Source organism: Oncorhynchus tshawytscha, linkage group LG28 (assembly GCF_018296145.1).
Source record: "Oncorhynchus tshawytscha isolate Ot180627B linkage group LG28, Otsh_v2.0, whole genome shotgun sequence".
Taxonomy (NCBI): Eukaryota; Metazoa; Chordata; class Actinopteri; order Salmoniformes; family Salmonidae; genus Oncorhynchus; species Oncorhynchus tshawytscha.
In genome coordinates this window covers 33,197,057-33,213,667 of record NC_056456.1, presented here as the reverse complement: position 1 = coordinate 33,213,667, position 16,611 = coordinate 33,197,057, and the positions used below count along the sequence as shown (strand labels likewise).

Sequence of the window (16,611 nt, the reverse complement as noted above, 5' to 3'; positions counted from 1 at the left end):
CCAACCTGTCCAACCATACTGCAAGGACTAATTATTCCCATGTGTCCACCTTCCCACATGTAGGCCGTCAAGACCAAGAAGCCCACACAAGTATCTGTGGCCCTGATGGACGGCCTTAGTGTCAGCCTGCCTGTTGACTCAGCCTGTACCTCTGCTGAGGTGTGCCAGGCTTTGGCCAAGAAAGTCAACATCAAGGATACCTACGGATTCTCTCTTTACATCGGCTTCTATGAGAAGGTGAAGGAAACCCCCAAGGGTTTTGGGGATACCTAGCCATGCAACTAAAACGAGTACATACAGCCGTAGGATCTTAATTTGAGCCATTTTGCTCCAGCAGGAAAATAATCCTGCAGCAACAGGAAAATGTGAATTATTGGGTGGATTATAATGAATGGATATTTTTGTAGGGGTTGATATATTTTTCCTAGCCATGCAACTAAAATTAAGGTCCTACATCTGTTTTGACAAAGAAGATATAATAAATACAGTGTCAATAGGTACTCTTCTTAGGATCTTAATTTGAGCCATTTTTGAGAAATTGAAGTTGCTCAGTGTCAGACAACATTGACTTGATAGCATTTGACTACCATTTACTAACATTGACTTGCATTGACTAGCCCTGTGACATGTTTTGACTAGCCCTGTGACATGTTTTGACTAGGCCTGTGACATGTTTTGACTAGCCCTGTGGCATGTTTTGACTAGGCCTGTGACATGTTTTGACTAGGCCTGTGACATGTTTTGACTAGGCCTGTGACATGTTTTGACTAGGTCTGACATGTTTTGACTAGCCCTGTGACATGTTTTGACTAGCCTTGGCATGTTTTGACTAGCCCTGGCATGTTTTGACTAGCCCTGGCATATTTTGACTAGCCGTGTGACATGTTTTGACTAGGCTTGTTACATGTTTTGACTAGCTCTGACATGTTTTGACACTGCTGTTTCCAGGTGTGGTCCCTGGGCAGTGGCGGGAAGCACGTGATGGACGCTATCTCGCAGTGCGAGCAGGAAGTGAGGCGGAAGGGCGAGGAGGAGCAGCATGCCTCCTGGAGACTCTACTATCTCACAGATCTCATCTACAGAGTGCCTCAAGTCTGGGGAGTACCATTCTGGAAGTGAGGCGGAAGGGCGTACCATTCTGGAGGAGCAGCATGCCTCCTGGAGACTCTACTTCCGCAAGGAGTTGTTTACGCCCTGGCACGATTCCTCGATAGATGCCGTCAGCACAGATCTCATCTACAGACAGGTCATCAGAGGCCTCAAGTCTGGGGAGTACCATTCTGAGAAGGTGAGTACCATTCTGAGAAGGTGAGTACCATTCTGAGAAGGTGCGTAACATTCTGAGAAGGTGCGTAACATTCTGAGAAGGTGCGTAACATTCTGAGAAGGTGCGTAACATTCTGAGAAGGTGCGTAACATTCTGAGAAGGTGCGTACCATTCTGAGAAGGTGCGTACCATTCTGAGAAGGTGCGTACCATTCTGAGAAGGTGCGTACCATTCTGAGAAGGTGAGTACCATTCTGAGAAGGTGCGTCGTTGTTTTATTTATTTGATTGAACCTTTATTTTGACAGGGAGTTAATGCTGAGACCAAGGTCTCTTTTCCAGATGAGCCCTGTTTAGCACAACAATACACATCAAAATACAATGCACACATATACACATTAAAATAAACATTATTATACAATACATGGAAAGCAAAACACAATCGTAAAAAACAGTACAACACCTAAGACTCCACCCACCCAGACAATGTGGATATCATATCACTGAAGGTGACATTGTGAAAGTAGCCTCCACTACTCTCGAGGGTAGGTTGACCATGAACCAAGCATGAATCTTAGGAGTCACAATGTCTCACTGAACTCTATGTAAGAAATCATAAAATAATAAAAATCAATTACCACTATTGTTGAAAAAAAGAAAAGATATAAAGACTGCATATGTTTGAAGTGGAAATTATATTAACTAAACAACTAAACTGTTTTCTTTATTAATTGGACCTAAACAGACTTTGTGTTTATTTGTTTTTGTCATCCAGGAGGATGACTTTGTCCAGCTGGCAGCGATGTACTACTATGTGACGTTTGGGTCGACCAACAGTGTAGAAAGTGCCAAGAATGTGGTGGGGGAATGCATCACTACTGAACTTATTGAGACCAAGTCACAAGGAAAATGGATTCAGCTGGTCACCGCAGCACATACACAGGTACTGCTACTCACTGGTGCAATAAGTAATGGCCAGACCACCTGTCGTATATTCTGTTCTAAAAATCCTGCTATTCAGTGTGCTATCCCTATCAAGTAAAGTAAAGCAAAGTTAAATAAATAATTACATTGAAAAGTTAAGTTAAGTAGAATAAAGGAAAGTTAATAATGCCATCTAAATTATTCAACTAATAATGATCCTAATCATTCTCACAGGGTCCTTACATAAACAGCAGAAGGAGCACAGACAGCGTGAAGGGGGACGTGGTTGACTACGCTCGTCAGAAATGGCCCATCTTCTTCTCCAAGTTCTACGAGGTTACGCAAATGTCAGGTAAGTCTAACAGGAATATGTCCGCATAATGTACCAAGTGAAGTTTCTATCATTTTTCACGATGAAGCTTTTAGTTGGTTTTAAATCAGGCAAAATATTTATTTTATTTGTCAAAGACGATTTTTATAACTAAGGTATTTGTATACTCACAGGACCTCCTCTATCAAAAAGCAATTTTATTGTGGCCATCAACTGGAATGGGATCTCCTTTCAGGACGAGAAGGAGAAGAAGCTCCTCGAGCTGCCCTACCCAGAGGTGACTGGGGTGAACAAGTCCAGGTATGAACAGGCTATTCCAAGGCCCTGTTTACATATTTCAGAAATGCATCCCTCCTTCCTTCTCCCCTTCGAAGTGATCACTGATCTGAATTGGTGGGTTTTGAGGTAATGGAGTGATAACCTTACTCACAGCTATCCAATCACTTATAGGTCTGTTTACCTCAAGGAAACAAGGAAAGATGCATTTCTTAAGTATTCCAACAGGGCCCAGAATTCATAGCCAGAAACTAGTTTTATACACTGGCTGTTTATTGATCAGCTGTCAGGTAGCGGTGGTCGTCATGGTTCACATACTCCCTGATACTGACATTCAATCCACCATGAAGTTATTACATACATTTCACATACGTTTCATATGTTCATCAGTGATGACGGCAGGATCGACAACAGTCAGTCTGTGAGCCTGGCCACGCTGAGAGGGCAGTTCCTATTGCAGTCTGTGGAGGCAGGCGAGATGGCTGACCTGATCCAGTGGTACCTGGAGGGCCTGAGGGAGCGCTCCGTCTATGCAGTGGCCCTGCAGGACATCAACAGACAGGGTAAGAATATGACAATAAATCACTTGATCACTCACCTCACAGGTGAGGTTCACTGATTTTTTTAGGGTTAAGCTTTGTATCTCTGAGCTACAGAGGGTAAGTTACAGTAGATGGATGTATTTGTCAGAATCATAATACTTACTAGTATATCAGCAGACACTTCATAACTGAGGTTCATCCATTTGGATGAGATGGGTGAAGGCCATGCTGCGTAGCACTGCTTAAGAGGGGTGGGTATCTGGATGTTTTCCATTGAATTCTAATGCTGTAAATTGGAGTGGAAAACAATATAATTGTCCCCATCAGATAACAACAGGTAGTAGGTAGTCAGTGTTTAACAGAAAACAATAAAAGAACCCTTCATATACAGCAAGTGTTTTTGGCTGGGGATCATGCATGACCTAATATGGTTTCTGTTATATACAGAGCATTCGGAAAGTATTCAGACCCCTTGACATTTTCCACATTTTGTTTCAGCCTTAATCTGAAATGGATTAAATGAAAATGTTTTCCTCATCAAGCTATACACAATACCACACAACGACAAAGTGAAAACAGACATTTTGGCAAATGTATATAAAAAAACAACAGAAATACCTTATTTACATAAGTATTCACAACCTTTGCTATGAGACTCGAAATTGAGTCCACCTGTGGTAAATTCAATTGATTGGACAGGATTTGGAAAACCACACACCTGTCTGTATAAGGTCCCACAGTTGACAGTGCGTGGCAGAGCAAAAACCAAGCCATGGGGTCGAAGGAATTGTCCATAGAGCTCCGAGACAGGATTGTGTCAAGGCACAGATGCGAGGAAGGTTACCAAAACATTTCTGTAGCATTGAAGGTCCCCAAGAACACAATGGCCTCCATCATTCATAAATCGAAAGAGTTTGGAACCACCAAGACTCTTCCTAGAGCTGGCCGCCCGGCCTAACTGAGCAATCGGGGGAGAAGGGCCTTTTTCGTTGAGGTGACCAAGAATCCGATGATCACTCTGACAGAGCTCCAGAGTTCCTCTGTGGAGATGGGAGAACCTTCCAGAAGGACGACCATCTCTGCAGCACTCCATGAATCAGGCCTTTATGGTAGAGTGGCCAGACGGAAGCCATTCCTCAGTAAAAGGCACATGACATCCCGCATGGAGTTTGCCAAAAGGCACCTAAAGACTCTCAGACCATGATAAACAAGATTCTCTGGTCTGATGAAACAAAGATTGATCTCTTTGGCTATTATGCTAAGCATCACGTCTAGAGGAAACCTGGCACCATCCCTACGGGGAAGCATGGTGGTGGCAGCATCATGCTGTGGGGATGTTTTTCAGCGGTATTGACTGGTAGACTAGTAAGGATCAAGGGAAAGGTGAACGGAGCAAAGTACAGAGGGATACTTGATGAAAACCTGCTCAGAACCTCAGACTGTGGCGAAGGTTCACCTTCCAACAGGACAACGGCCCCAAGCAGAAAGCCAAGACAATGCAGGAGTGGCTTCGGGACAAGTCTCTTGTCGTGTCTTTGGCGTCATTAAAACTGAAGACTTATTTATCAAATAACTCTCTGTAATTATTATTACGCAATTAAACTGATTAATCATGTAACTGTAATTAACTAGGAAGTCCGACAACACATCAAGGAAAATATTCAGATTACAAAGTTATAATTTTCCTAATATAACTTTCAGATATTTTAACATCTGATCAATTAGTCTTTGATTTAATGAATTATTATTTACCTCACGTTAGTTTCATTCCAAACGTCGTAAATAGTTGGTTATCCACACGAACCCAGTCTTCACTATGAGTCATCCATACATCAATTGTCTTAAATCCTTTATTTACTAACTAAGTAATTCACAGAAATGCATAAACAAACAGTAGATATGGTTACAAGGAAATGATAGGGGAATGTGCCCTAGTGGGCTAAACTGGCATCGCGGCTTGTTAGACAAAAGGGAAGAGCGGGTCTACTGAGATGAGACACTACAAAGTTGACAATTATAACAATTGAAATGCTAATCCTTTGCACATGAACGCTCACTCATTTGGGAATAATTGCAATCAATATATAGTGCCTTGCGAAAGTATTCGGCCCCCTTGAACTTTGCAACCTTTTGCCACATTTCAGGCTTCAAACATAAAGATATGAAACTGTATTTTTTTGTGAAGAATCAACAACAAGTGGGACACAATCATGAAGTGGAACGACATTTATTGGATATTTCAAACTTTTTTAACAAATCAAAAACTGAAAAATTGGGCGTGCAAAATTATTCAGCCCCTTTACTTTCAGTGCAGCAAACTCTCTCCAGAAGTTCAGTGAGGATCTCTGAATGATCCAATGTTGACCTAAATGACTAATGATGATAAATACAATCCACCTGTGTGTAATCAAGTCTCCGTATAAAAGCACCTGCACTGTGATAGTCTCAGAGGTCCGTTAAAAGCGCAGAGAGCATCATGAAGAACATGGAACACACCAGGCAGGTCCGAGATACTGTTGTGAAGAAGTTTAAAGCCGGATTTGGATACAAAAAGATTTCCCAAGCTTTAAACATCCCAAGGAGCACTGTGCAAGAGATAATATTGAAATGGAAGGAGTATCAGACCACTGCAAATCTATCAAGACCTGGCCGTCCCTCTAAACTTTCAGCTCATACAAGGAGAAGACTGATCAGAGATGCAGCCAAGAGGCCCATGATCACTCTGGATGAACTGCAGAGATCTACAGCTGAGGTGGGAGACTCTGTCCATAGGACAACAATCAGTCGTATATTGCACAAATCTGGCCTTTATGGAAGAGTGGCAAGAAGAAAGCCATTTCTTAAATATATCCATAACAAGTGTCGTTTAAAGTTTGCCACAAGCCACCTGGGAGACACACCAAACATGTGGAAGAAGGTGCTCTGGTCAGATGAAACCAAAATTGAACTTTTTGTCAACAATGCAAAACGTTATGTTTGGCGTAAAAGCAACACAGCCCATCACCCTGAACACACTATCCCCACTGTCAAACATGGTGGTGGCAGCATCATGGTTTGGGCCTGCTTTTCTTCAGCAGGGACAGGGAATATGGTTAAAATTGATGGGAAGATGGATGGAGCCAAATACAGGACCATTCTGGAAGAAAACCTGATGGAGTCTGCAAAAGACCTGAGACTGGGACGGAGATTTGTCTTCCAACAAGACAATGATCCAAAACATAAAGCAAACTCTACAATGCAATGGTTCAAAAATAAACATATCCAGGTGTTAGAATGGCCAAGTCAAAGTCCAGACCTGAATCCAATCGAGAATCTGTGGAAAGAACTGAAAACTGCTGTTCACAAATGCTCTCCATCCAACCTCACTGAGCTCGAGCTGTTTTGCAAGGAGGAATGGGAAAAAATTTCAGTCTCTCGATGTGCAAAACTGATAGAGACATACCCCAAGCGACTTACAGCTGTAATCGCAGCAAAAGGTGGCGCTACAAAGTATTAACTTAAGGGGGCTGAATCATTTTGCACGCCCAATTTTTCAGTTTTTGATTTGTTAAAAAAGTTTGAAATATCCAATAAATGTCATTCCACTTCATGATTGTGTCCCACTTGTTGTTGATTCTTCACAAAAAAATACAGTTTTATATCTTTATGTTTGAAGCCTGAAATGTGGCAAAAGGTCGCAAAGTTCAAGGGGGCCGAATACTTTCGCAAGGCACTGTATGTACATTTACACTCAGTGTGTTGTCGGGATCTCTGTTGAAAAGTTAATTTCTGTTGGAGAGTTTGCCCGCCCTCTATCTCTCTCTCTCTCTCTGCTGTGGTTAGAATGGATAGTTCAGAGTAACATTCATTCATATCGTTATATGTTTTGGTGTTGTCGGTCTTTGCGTTCAATGATACCGAATTCCTAGCTGCAGACTAGTAATTAATGTCAAAGACTTGTTCTTATTCTGTCAGTATCGATAGTCCTAGAGTTTCAACAACCATTACAACCTTAGCTTATACTCAGGTTTTATGGTCTGGTCTCAAACCTTAGCCCTCTCGTGGAAATCGAGGTAGGCTGGTCTCTACTCAAACCTTAGGACTCTCGTAGTTATCGAGGTAAGCTGGTCTAAGGTGGGAAAACCCAGGTGGGGGTTTTATTCGGAACATAGAAAAGGGCTGTCCCATGACGTCGGGTCCTAACTGTGCTCAAGGGGGCGGTCCTCTGATTTAGTTAAACTTCAATGGGAATTGGAGTTTCCTTCATTAACCTGTTGCGACGAGCAATCCCGTATCCGGGATCCTATTTATAGCCTCAAGCTCATTACCATAACGCAACGTTAACTATTCATGAAAATCGCAAATGAAATGAAATAAATATATTTGCTCTCAAGCTTAGCCTTTTGTTAACAACACTGTCATCTCAGATTTTCAAAATATGCTTTTGAACCGTAGCTAAACAAGCATTTGTGTAAGAGTATTGATAGCCTAGCATAGCGTTAAGCCTGGCATTCAGCATGCAACATTTTCACAAAAACAAGAAAAGCATTCAAATAAAATCATTTACCTTTGAAGAACTTCAGATGTTTTCAATGAGGAGACTCTCAGTTAGATAGCAAATGTTCCGTTTTTCCAAAAATATTATTTGTGTAGGACAAATCGCTCCGTTTTGTTCATCACGTTTGGGTAAGAAAAAACCCGAAAATTAAGTCATTACAACGCAAACTTTTTTCCAAATTAACTCCATAATATCGACAGAAACATGGCAAACGTTGTCTAGAATCAATCCTCAAGGTGTTTTTCACATATCTATCGATGATAAATCATTCGTGGCAGTTTGGTTTCTCCTCTGAAGAAATGGAACACGCATGGACCTGGAGATTACGCAATAATTTCGACGGAGGACACCGGGCGGACACCTGGTAAATGTAGTCTCTTATGGTCAATCTTCCAATGATATGCCTACAAATACGTCACAATGCTGCAGACACCTTGGGGAAATGACAGAAAGTGCAGGCTCATTCCTGGCGCATTCACAGCCATATAAGGAGACATTGGAACACAGGGCATTCAAAATCTGGACCATTTCCTGTATGAAATTTAATCTTGGTTTCGCCTGTAGCATTAGTTCTGGGGCACTCACAGATAATATCTTTGCAGTTTTGGAAACGTCAGAGTTTTTTCTTTCCAAAGCTGTCAATTACATGCATAGTCGAGCATCTTTTCGTGACAAAATATCTTGTTTAAAACGGGAACGTTTTTTTATCCCAAAATTAAAAGAGCGCCCCCTATCTCGAAGAAGTTAAACAGTCTAAAATCACATTACATAATTTCACAAATAGTTTCATCTTTACTCATTCATTTTATACAACCATTAGATGTAAGCCTCATAACGGAGACTCATGTATAAACATGATTATGGTAATGTGGCTGTATTGTCTCTCATGAGTTTGTGTCTGTGTGTCTGTCTGTGTGTCTGTCTCTCTGTCTCTCTCTCTCTCTCTGTGTGTGTGTGTGTGTGTCTCTCTCTCTCTCTCTCTCTCTCTGTGTGTCTCTCTCTCTATCTCTCTCTCGCCCTGTGTCTCTCTCTTTCTCTCTCTCTCTCTCGCTCTCTCTGTCTCTCTCTCTGTCTCTCTCTCTGTCTGTGTGTCTCTGTCTGTCTGTCTCTCTCTCTGTGTCTCTCTGTGTCTCTCTCTCTCTCTCTCTCTCAAACTGCAGACGACCCCACGTTCCTGAGCTACAAGCGAGGGGACATGCTGGTCATCCTGAAGGACGGAGAGTACTCCTCTGACCGGGGCTGGATCAAAGGCACTAACGAGCGCACCGGGAACACCGGCGCCGTCTCCACGGATACCGTCCTGGTTCTGCCAACCCTTGACAAGCCCAGCGATACCACACTGGTAAGACGGTTCTAGACTCTAACAGAATGTTCTAGACTTAAAAGACTTATTGAAAACTTCACTTGAGTGATGTTTCAATTCATATGGTTAGAAGAACAGGTCATAGAATAATAGTCTGGTCCCAGATCTGTTTGTGTTGTCTGGGACTAGGCTAATTAAACCGTGCACACATAGTACAAATAAGAGGGTGATACAAATGGGATTGTGCATGATAAGATTCTTTATTTGATTAGATTTTTAATTTCTTCCCCCTTTTTCTTTCCGATTTCGTGGTATCCAATTGGTAGTTACAGTCTTGTCCCATCGCTGCAACTCCCGTACGGACTCGGGAGAGGCGAAGGTCGAGAGCCATGTGTCCTCCAAAACACAACCCAGCCAAGCCGCACTGCTACTTGACAGAATACCCGCTTAAACCCGGAAGCCAGCCGCACCAATGTGTCGGAGGAAACATCTAGTGCGCGATAGGACAAGGACATCAATGCCGGCCAAACCCTCCTCTAACATGGACAACACTGTGATAATTGTGTGCCGCCCCATGGGTCTCACGGTTGCGGCCGGCTGCGACAGAACATGGACTCGAACCAGGATCTTTAGTGACACAGCTAGCACTGCGATGTAGTGCCTTAGTTATGATACGATTCTTATAAGCTAATAAGTGAACATGGATGCATTCCGTTACAGATAGTTGTCCCTACGGGAAACAACGAAATGGTCCCTTTTATTGGATTTATTCCTTACACCTAACCAGTTGGAATGCTGCCCATATGTTGGGCGGACTTGTGAGCATTGTTAGACCGTGGGGCAAGTCGACATCAAGTCCCTATTCTTCGAGGGATTGTGGAAGGGGAAGACTACCATCTTGTGGTCGTTTTAACATTGTGTTTTTCTTTGGTTGAACCACAAGAGTCTGCTGAATCTGAGCCCAGATCAGAGGACAGTGGCTCAGAACGCACCCGCCAGGGAAGAGGCAGTGTCCCCCGTCTCACTGAAAGAGTTTGCCTATGACTACTTCAGGTAGAATCCACTCTCACTACTATTTCAATGACACCAATAACCACTTTAACTTTAATATTTACCACAAACATTTGTAAATGAATCATCGATTTAACAAAGGAGTATTCCAATGTGACAGTAATCTGACCAGTTATCTCACTACTACAGTTTGCAGGGTTAACAGTATGTTTTCTGGTTATACTATTCTCAAGACAGCAAGTTAACCGTAGCTATTTCCTTGGTTTCCCTTAGGCAGCCTGGTAAAGAAGGGGGCCGCGGGGCGCAGGCCAGAGGCAGGGAGAAACTTTGGGCTGCCTCCAAAGAACCCATTAAACAGCCCCTACTGAAGAGTCTGGTGGGCAACACCGACCTCAGCCATCTGGCCTGCATCTCCTTCACTGATATCCTTTACTCAAATACTTATCTTATATCAAATAAATATTTGTTCAAGGGAAAGTACAGGATTTTACAACTTGATGTTAGATGGTTCCTCGCCCTGAAGTAGTCTACGGGCCACGACAAACTGGTTCGGGTTTTTTCTTTAAACAGCCACTACAAACTTCAGTTAACTTTAGCCAACTTCAGCTACTTTCAGGTTGAGAAACCATCTAACATCAAGTTGTAAAATCCTGAACTTCCACTTTAATGTACGGTTGATGTTCATATTGATATTGAGGCGAACACTGGATAACAACAAGGAAGATTTTTAATAGGTGTTGAAGACACTAGGGAGGGATTACACCTGGACTTTTTGTTACTGGAGACCTTTAAACGATAAATAAAAATACTTTTTTTACAATGGCGTAGCAGTTACCGACTTATCCTAATAAATATGTCTCTCCAAGTGGAGTTTTCTAAACGTTTGCTATTGTCTTTAGCCTTTCCCTCACCTATCCTAAAGTACATGGGAGATTACCCCATCAAACAGGTGCGCCAGCCCATAGAGCTGACTGACCAGATCTTTGGCGCGGCCACTCAGCATGTACCTTTACAGGACGAGGTCTACTGCCAGATCATGAGGCAGATGACCAGTAACAACAGCAGGTATGTGTGGTAATATACTGCCATGTCAGCTATTTCTCATGTATTACTCGGAAATAACCACAGAGATGTACAGTATATGTCTGATGTTCTATTTTTAATTATAATTATATTTGTATTATAATTATAATACTCTCCCCTCTCTCTCTCACTCTCCCCCTCTCTCTCTACTCTCTTCCCCCTCTCTCTACTCTCTTCCCCCTCTACTCTCTTCCCCCCTCTCTACTCTCCCCTGGCCCTCTCTCTCTCCCTCGCTCTACTCTCTCTCTCCCCCTCTCTCCTCTCTCCCTCTCTTTGCTCTACTCTCTTCCCCCTCTACTCTCTTCCCCCTCTCTCTACTCTCTTCCCCCCTCTACTCTCTTCCCCCCTCTCTACTCTCCCCCTGGCCCTCTCTCTCTCCCTCGCTCTACTCTCTCTCTCCCCCTCTCTCCTCTCTCCCTCTCTCGCTCTACTCTCTTCCCCCCCTCACTCTAATCTCTCTCTACTCTCTATTATATCCATCTCACCTTCCCTCTCTCCTCCTCCCTCTCACAGAATGAGTGTAGACTATGGTTGGCAGCTCCTTTGGCTATGTACCGGCCTCTTCCCCCCCAGTCAGATCTTGCTGAGGTACACCCAGCGTTTCCTAGAGTCACGGCCCAGAGAGCCCCTGGCTGCAGACTGCCTGCAACGGCTACAAATGCTAGTCAGGTGGGGCTCCAAAGCACACTGTAGTGAATTTGGGAGGCAGTGGGAAAAGGTCTTGAACTAAATGTCCCTACAAATCCAACACCAAAGCCATGACACCAAGAGGTCTCAATCTGAATATCTTGGATGAGGTTGCTGGAGTTGTGCTGAGGACGCTACAAAATATGGTATTGAGATGTTAAATACTAAAATGATTGGGGGGAAATGAACGCTATACTGTCCTCTTGTTGTAGTATGGAGCCCAGGAAGCTGCCTCCCCATCAGGTGGAGGTGGACGCCATTCAACAGGACAGCAACCAGATCTTCCATAAAGTCCACTTCCCTAACGACAGAGCTGAGGTAGATAGCTTCTTCTTTGCCTCATATGATCACTATGATCACTGATAACTATGATTATTTTGATCACTGACCCTTATGATCCCTATGATCACTGATCCCTGTGATCACTGATCCCTATGATCCATATGATCACTGATCCCTATGGTCACGGATCCCTATGGTCACTGATCCCTATGATCACTATGAATTTCTCAAATCCACTTTCATATGGTATCTGACCTTTTGTCACAGTGGAAACTATCTGGCTGGCTAAACCTACAGAAATATAATAACACAGAAATGTTGATTAATTATGCTCATTGTCCGTGTGAAATAAATTTAATGAAATAAATGAAATGTGTCAATTCTTTATTTAGCTCTTCGAGGTGACATCAACGTCTAGGATTCGTGACCTTGTTCGTAGCATTGCCTACAAGCTCATTCTGGCCTCAGCTGACGGTTACAGTCTCTTCATGAAAACGCCAAACAAGGTTAAATTCAAGCTCATTTAACTGGTTTAGTTCGGGTAGTGCAAGTGAATGTATGTTTATTTTTTCTCTCTCTTTGTTGCTTTCAGGTGGTGAGCTTACACGACCAAAACTACTTCTTTGACAGTTTGAGGGAGACGACAGACCAACCTAAGAAAACGAAGAGAGCCAGAGAGGTGAAGAAAGGAGGTAAAACAGAGGGTAAGGCGCAGTCCTGAATTTAACAGATAAAGTTTTGAGCTCATGCCGCAACCATTTGTGGTAGATGGTGGCAGATTGTGGCAGATTGTGGCAGATTGTGGCAGATTGCGTCATTCAGGCAACAATGGCTGATACTTAAATAACGTGCCATAGAACTCTACGGCACCTCGCAAGCTGTGCTGCAGTACGCCACGACTTTTAAAGGAAGAACCACTGTACAATAACATCTAGCATCCACCATATTGCCCTAAAATAGTCAAAAACATCATATAATGTTTAGCAAAAGGTCAAAGTACTCCCACCAAGTTGTCAGTGGATGAAACTTATGTTATGCTACACTATGCTATACTAAGCTATGCTATACTAAACTATACTATGCTATGCTATAAGGACTGATGAACATTTGTGTTTCAGGAGGTCCAGCCACCATGCCCTACCTGGTTATATTCATGAGGAAGCTGTGGTTCAACGTGACCCCAGGAAGAGACCTGACCGCTGACCTCACTTTCCATTTCCCACAGGTCGGACATGAAAGACACAGACAGACAGGCACACACACAGACTACTGTACATTTCTAGTAGTAGATTTTGTTTTTATTCATCATTCAGATCTCCCATCGGCGTGCGTCAATGGGTAGTGATTACGCTAAAGAGTTACGCATCTCAACCTGTTATTCAAACCGCTGTAAATAGTGAGTAAGCATGGTGAACCCAGAACCCAGTTACTCATAACTCATACACAAACCTCTCCTCTCAGGAGTTGCCCAAGTACCTGCGTGGCTACCACAAGTGTACCAAGGAGGAAATGACCAGCCTGGCTGGCCTGCTGTTCCGGGTCAAGGTGGACACGGACAGGTCCCAGTTTGTCATGATTCCCAGGATGCTGAAGGAGCTGGTGCCAGCTGACGAGATGAAAACCATGTCCCCAGAGGACTGGAAGAAGGTAAGGAGGAGGAGGATGAGGAGATAACAGACACCTATGGTACACTGTCAGTCCTTCTCATATTATTGAGCTTTATATGATATTTGGCAGACATCTCTTGCTCTCTCCATTACAAAGCAGATGGCTCATTCCCATAAAGCATCATTTCTGCAATTAGAACTGCCATCATGATCTCAAGACAAGTTATTCAGCCACTACCCAAACAGTGTTCTTAGTAAATTAATAGCGCACCATTATGACAAAAGATTTGGGCGGAAGTTTACATACACTTAGGTTGGAGTCATTAAAACTTGTTTTTCAACCACTCCACAAATTTCTTGTTAACAAACTATAGTTTTGGCAAGTTGGTTAGGACATCTAGGATTAAAGGGGAATTTTTATTAGGATTAAATGTCAGGAATTGTGAAAAACTGATTTTAAATGTATTTGGCTAAGGTGTATGTAAACTTCCGACTTCAACTGTATGTACTATAATAATAAAGAAATACCAACATTTCTGAATCTTTCTGTTTTCTTCTTCCCGTATAGCACATCATCGCCTCCTACAACAAGCAGGCCGGGATCACCTTGGACGAGGCTAAAGTGGCCTTTCTAAAAGGCATCTGCCACTGGCCAACGTTCGGCTGTGCTTTCTTTGAAGTTAAGGTACGTTAGCAGACAGCTCAAGTCGATACAAAAATGATACCTACAGACACCAACCATCCCATTGGTGAATTTCTGTGTGCTCTTCCTTCACAGCAAACCTCTGAGCCAAGTTACCCGAGTATCATCCAGATTGCAATCAGCAAGCAAGGAGTCAACTTCATCAACCCCAAAACAAAGGTAAACGTACCATTGTTTTTTATATGATTATTTTGATTTGATCAACATTCAGAGTATTTACTTTAATCTATAGTACATTTACTGACAGATTGTCATATAATTATGCTGACATCAGGTGCAGTTTCCTAAAAATATGAATGCTTACATGTGTGCCATGGAAATTACCACCAGGGACTCAAAGTCAAACTTAAAGTAATCATTCTGTATTATCAGCAAGCTGGGGAGAGTCCAACAACTTAATGCACCATAGTACACGTCGGTTGGGAGCTCTCCCGGGGCAGTCCCGTTAGTTCTCTTATATACTGCTTACACAGACAAGTTATATTTGCATGATTTACATTATTCATCATTAACATTTGGTTCCTGCATGTGACCGACCAATACCTCACGAGGCTTCTTCTCTCCAAGCTGAGACCTTGAAACTGAGATCCCTTTTGGTTCCTAGAACAATGTTCTGGGTGTACTGCCAATTGGTCTGAGGAGGTCACAATCACCTGCACGAACCAAGATGGAGAGAGAGGAGATGCTGTGTACAATACAATGCTATCTCTTCAGACAACAACATTGTCCCTCACGTTTGTTCTCCAAATGCTGCACCACAACATTAAGACAACATCATGCTTCTGCCACCATCAGCACTATAAAGTATTTACCTTTTCTGTTTAACCAAACATGACCTTTTGACCTTTACCTAAACCTCAGGAGTTTCTGGTCATGCACCCGTTCAACCGCATCACCAACTGGTCCAGCGGGAGCACTTACTTCCACATCACCATTGGCAACCTGGTCAAAGGGAACACTTTACTTTGTGAGACCTCATTGGTGAGTGGCCATTATGTCCTTGAGGCAAAATTAAAGATGTTTCCTTCTTTAAACCAATAAATTACAATTTTGTGTAAATCGAAAGTAGTGTTTGTTGAGGGTGTACTAAATGACCTTCACAAACACTTGCATTGTAGTGACTTATTCACAAGAGCCAGAATGTGATGTGACTTTGCCTCTATGTTCATACCCCAACGACTCTATTTGACTCTGCTCTTCAGGGTTACAAAATGGATGACCTCTTATCATCTTATGTGAACATGTACGAGATGCAGAGGCAGGCTGTGCGACCCAGAAATAACTCCATGTTCCCTACCTAATGAATGCTGGGAAATACGGAAATATGGAGGACAAGGAAGATTCATTTAATTAATAGAACTAGTAATTTGATGGAGCAATTTAATTATTATATTGCTTTTCAGTTGGTCTAAAACCTTTTGCCTAGCTTTGTCATTAAAATGCTGTATTGAATTGACACTGTGCCTTGTTTCAAATCAAATCAAATGTATTTATATAGCCCTTCTTACATCAGCTGATATCTCAAAGTGCTGTACAGAAACCCAGCCTAAAACCCCAAACAGCAAGCAATGCAGGTGTTGAAGCACGTTAGCTAGGAAGAACTCCCTAGAAAGGCCTAAACCTAGGAAGAAACCTAGAGAGGAACCAGGCTATGAAGGGTGGCCAGTCCTTTTCTGGCAGTGCCGGGTGGAGATTATAACAGAACATGGCCAAGATGTTCAAATGTTCATAAATGACCAGCATGGTCAAATAATAATAATCACAGTGGTTGTCGAGGGTGCAGCATGTCAGCACCTCAGGAGTAAATGTCAATTGACTTTTCATAGCCGATCATTCAGAGTATCTCTACCGCTCTTGATGTCAGGTAGCACATCCGGTGAACAGGTCTGGGTTCCATAGCCGCAGGCAGAACAGTTGAAACTGGAGCAGCAGCACGACCAGTTTGTGTGTGTATGTGTGTAAAAGATTTCTCATAGCAATTTTGATGACCGGTATCCACAGTGTGAAACCCCCCAAAAATGTCATGTGTAGGCCTATATACAAACAACAAGGATGACTGA

The 16,611-nt window shown here is 42.8% G+C and overlaps 1 protein-coding gene across 1 annotated transcript in view; it reads left to right on the top strand.

The window, feature by feature from the left end:
* The window catches only part of LOC112227122 (unconventional myosin-VIIa), a 37,782-nt gene extending 21,775 nt beyond the window's left edge, over nt 1–16,007 (top strand). Inside the window, exons 29-49 of the mRNA XM_042308195.1 lie at nt 64–237; nt 949–1,032; nt 1,145–1,288; nt 2,041–2,208; nt 2,424–2,541; nt 2,694–2,820; nt 3,187–3,359; nt 9,036–9,217; nt 10,122–10,231; nt 10,463–10,611; nt 11,101–11,254; nt 11,786–11,941; nt 12,172–12,277; nt 12,634–12,747; nt 12,834–12,945; nt 13,360–13,466; nt 13,703–13,888; nt 14,417–14,533; nt 14,627–14,710; nt 15,413–15,532; nt 15,754–16,007. Of these exons, the coding sequence (XP_042164129.1) occupies nt 64–237; nt 949–1,032; nt 1,145–1,288; nt 2,041–2,208; nt 2,424–2,541; nt 2,694–2,820; nt 3,187–3,359; nt 9,036–9,217; nt 10,122–10,231; nt 10,463–10,611; nt 11,101–11,254; nt 11,786–11,941; nt 12,172–12,277; nt 12,634–12,747; nt 12,834–12,945; nt 13,360–13,466; nt 13,703–13,888; nt 14,417–14,533; nt 14,627–14,710; nt 15,413–15,532; nt 15,754–15,852 (2,784 nt within the window). The 3' untranslated portion in view covers nt 15,853–16,007. The remainder of the gene's footprint in view (nt 1–63; nt 238–948; nt 1,033–1,144; nt 1,289–2,040; nt 2,209–2,423; nt 2,542–2,693; nt 2,821–3,186; nt 3,360–9,035; nt 9,218–10,121; nt 10,232–10,462; nt 10,612–11,100; nt 11,255–11,785; nt 11,942–12,171; nt 12,278–12,633; nt 12,748–12,833; nt 12,946–13,359; nt 13,467–13,702; nt 13,889–14,416; nt 14,534–14,626; nt 14,711–15,412; nt 15,533–15,753) is intronic.
* Nucleotides 16,008–16,611: the final 604 nt, after the last annotated feature.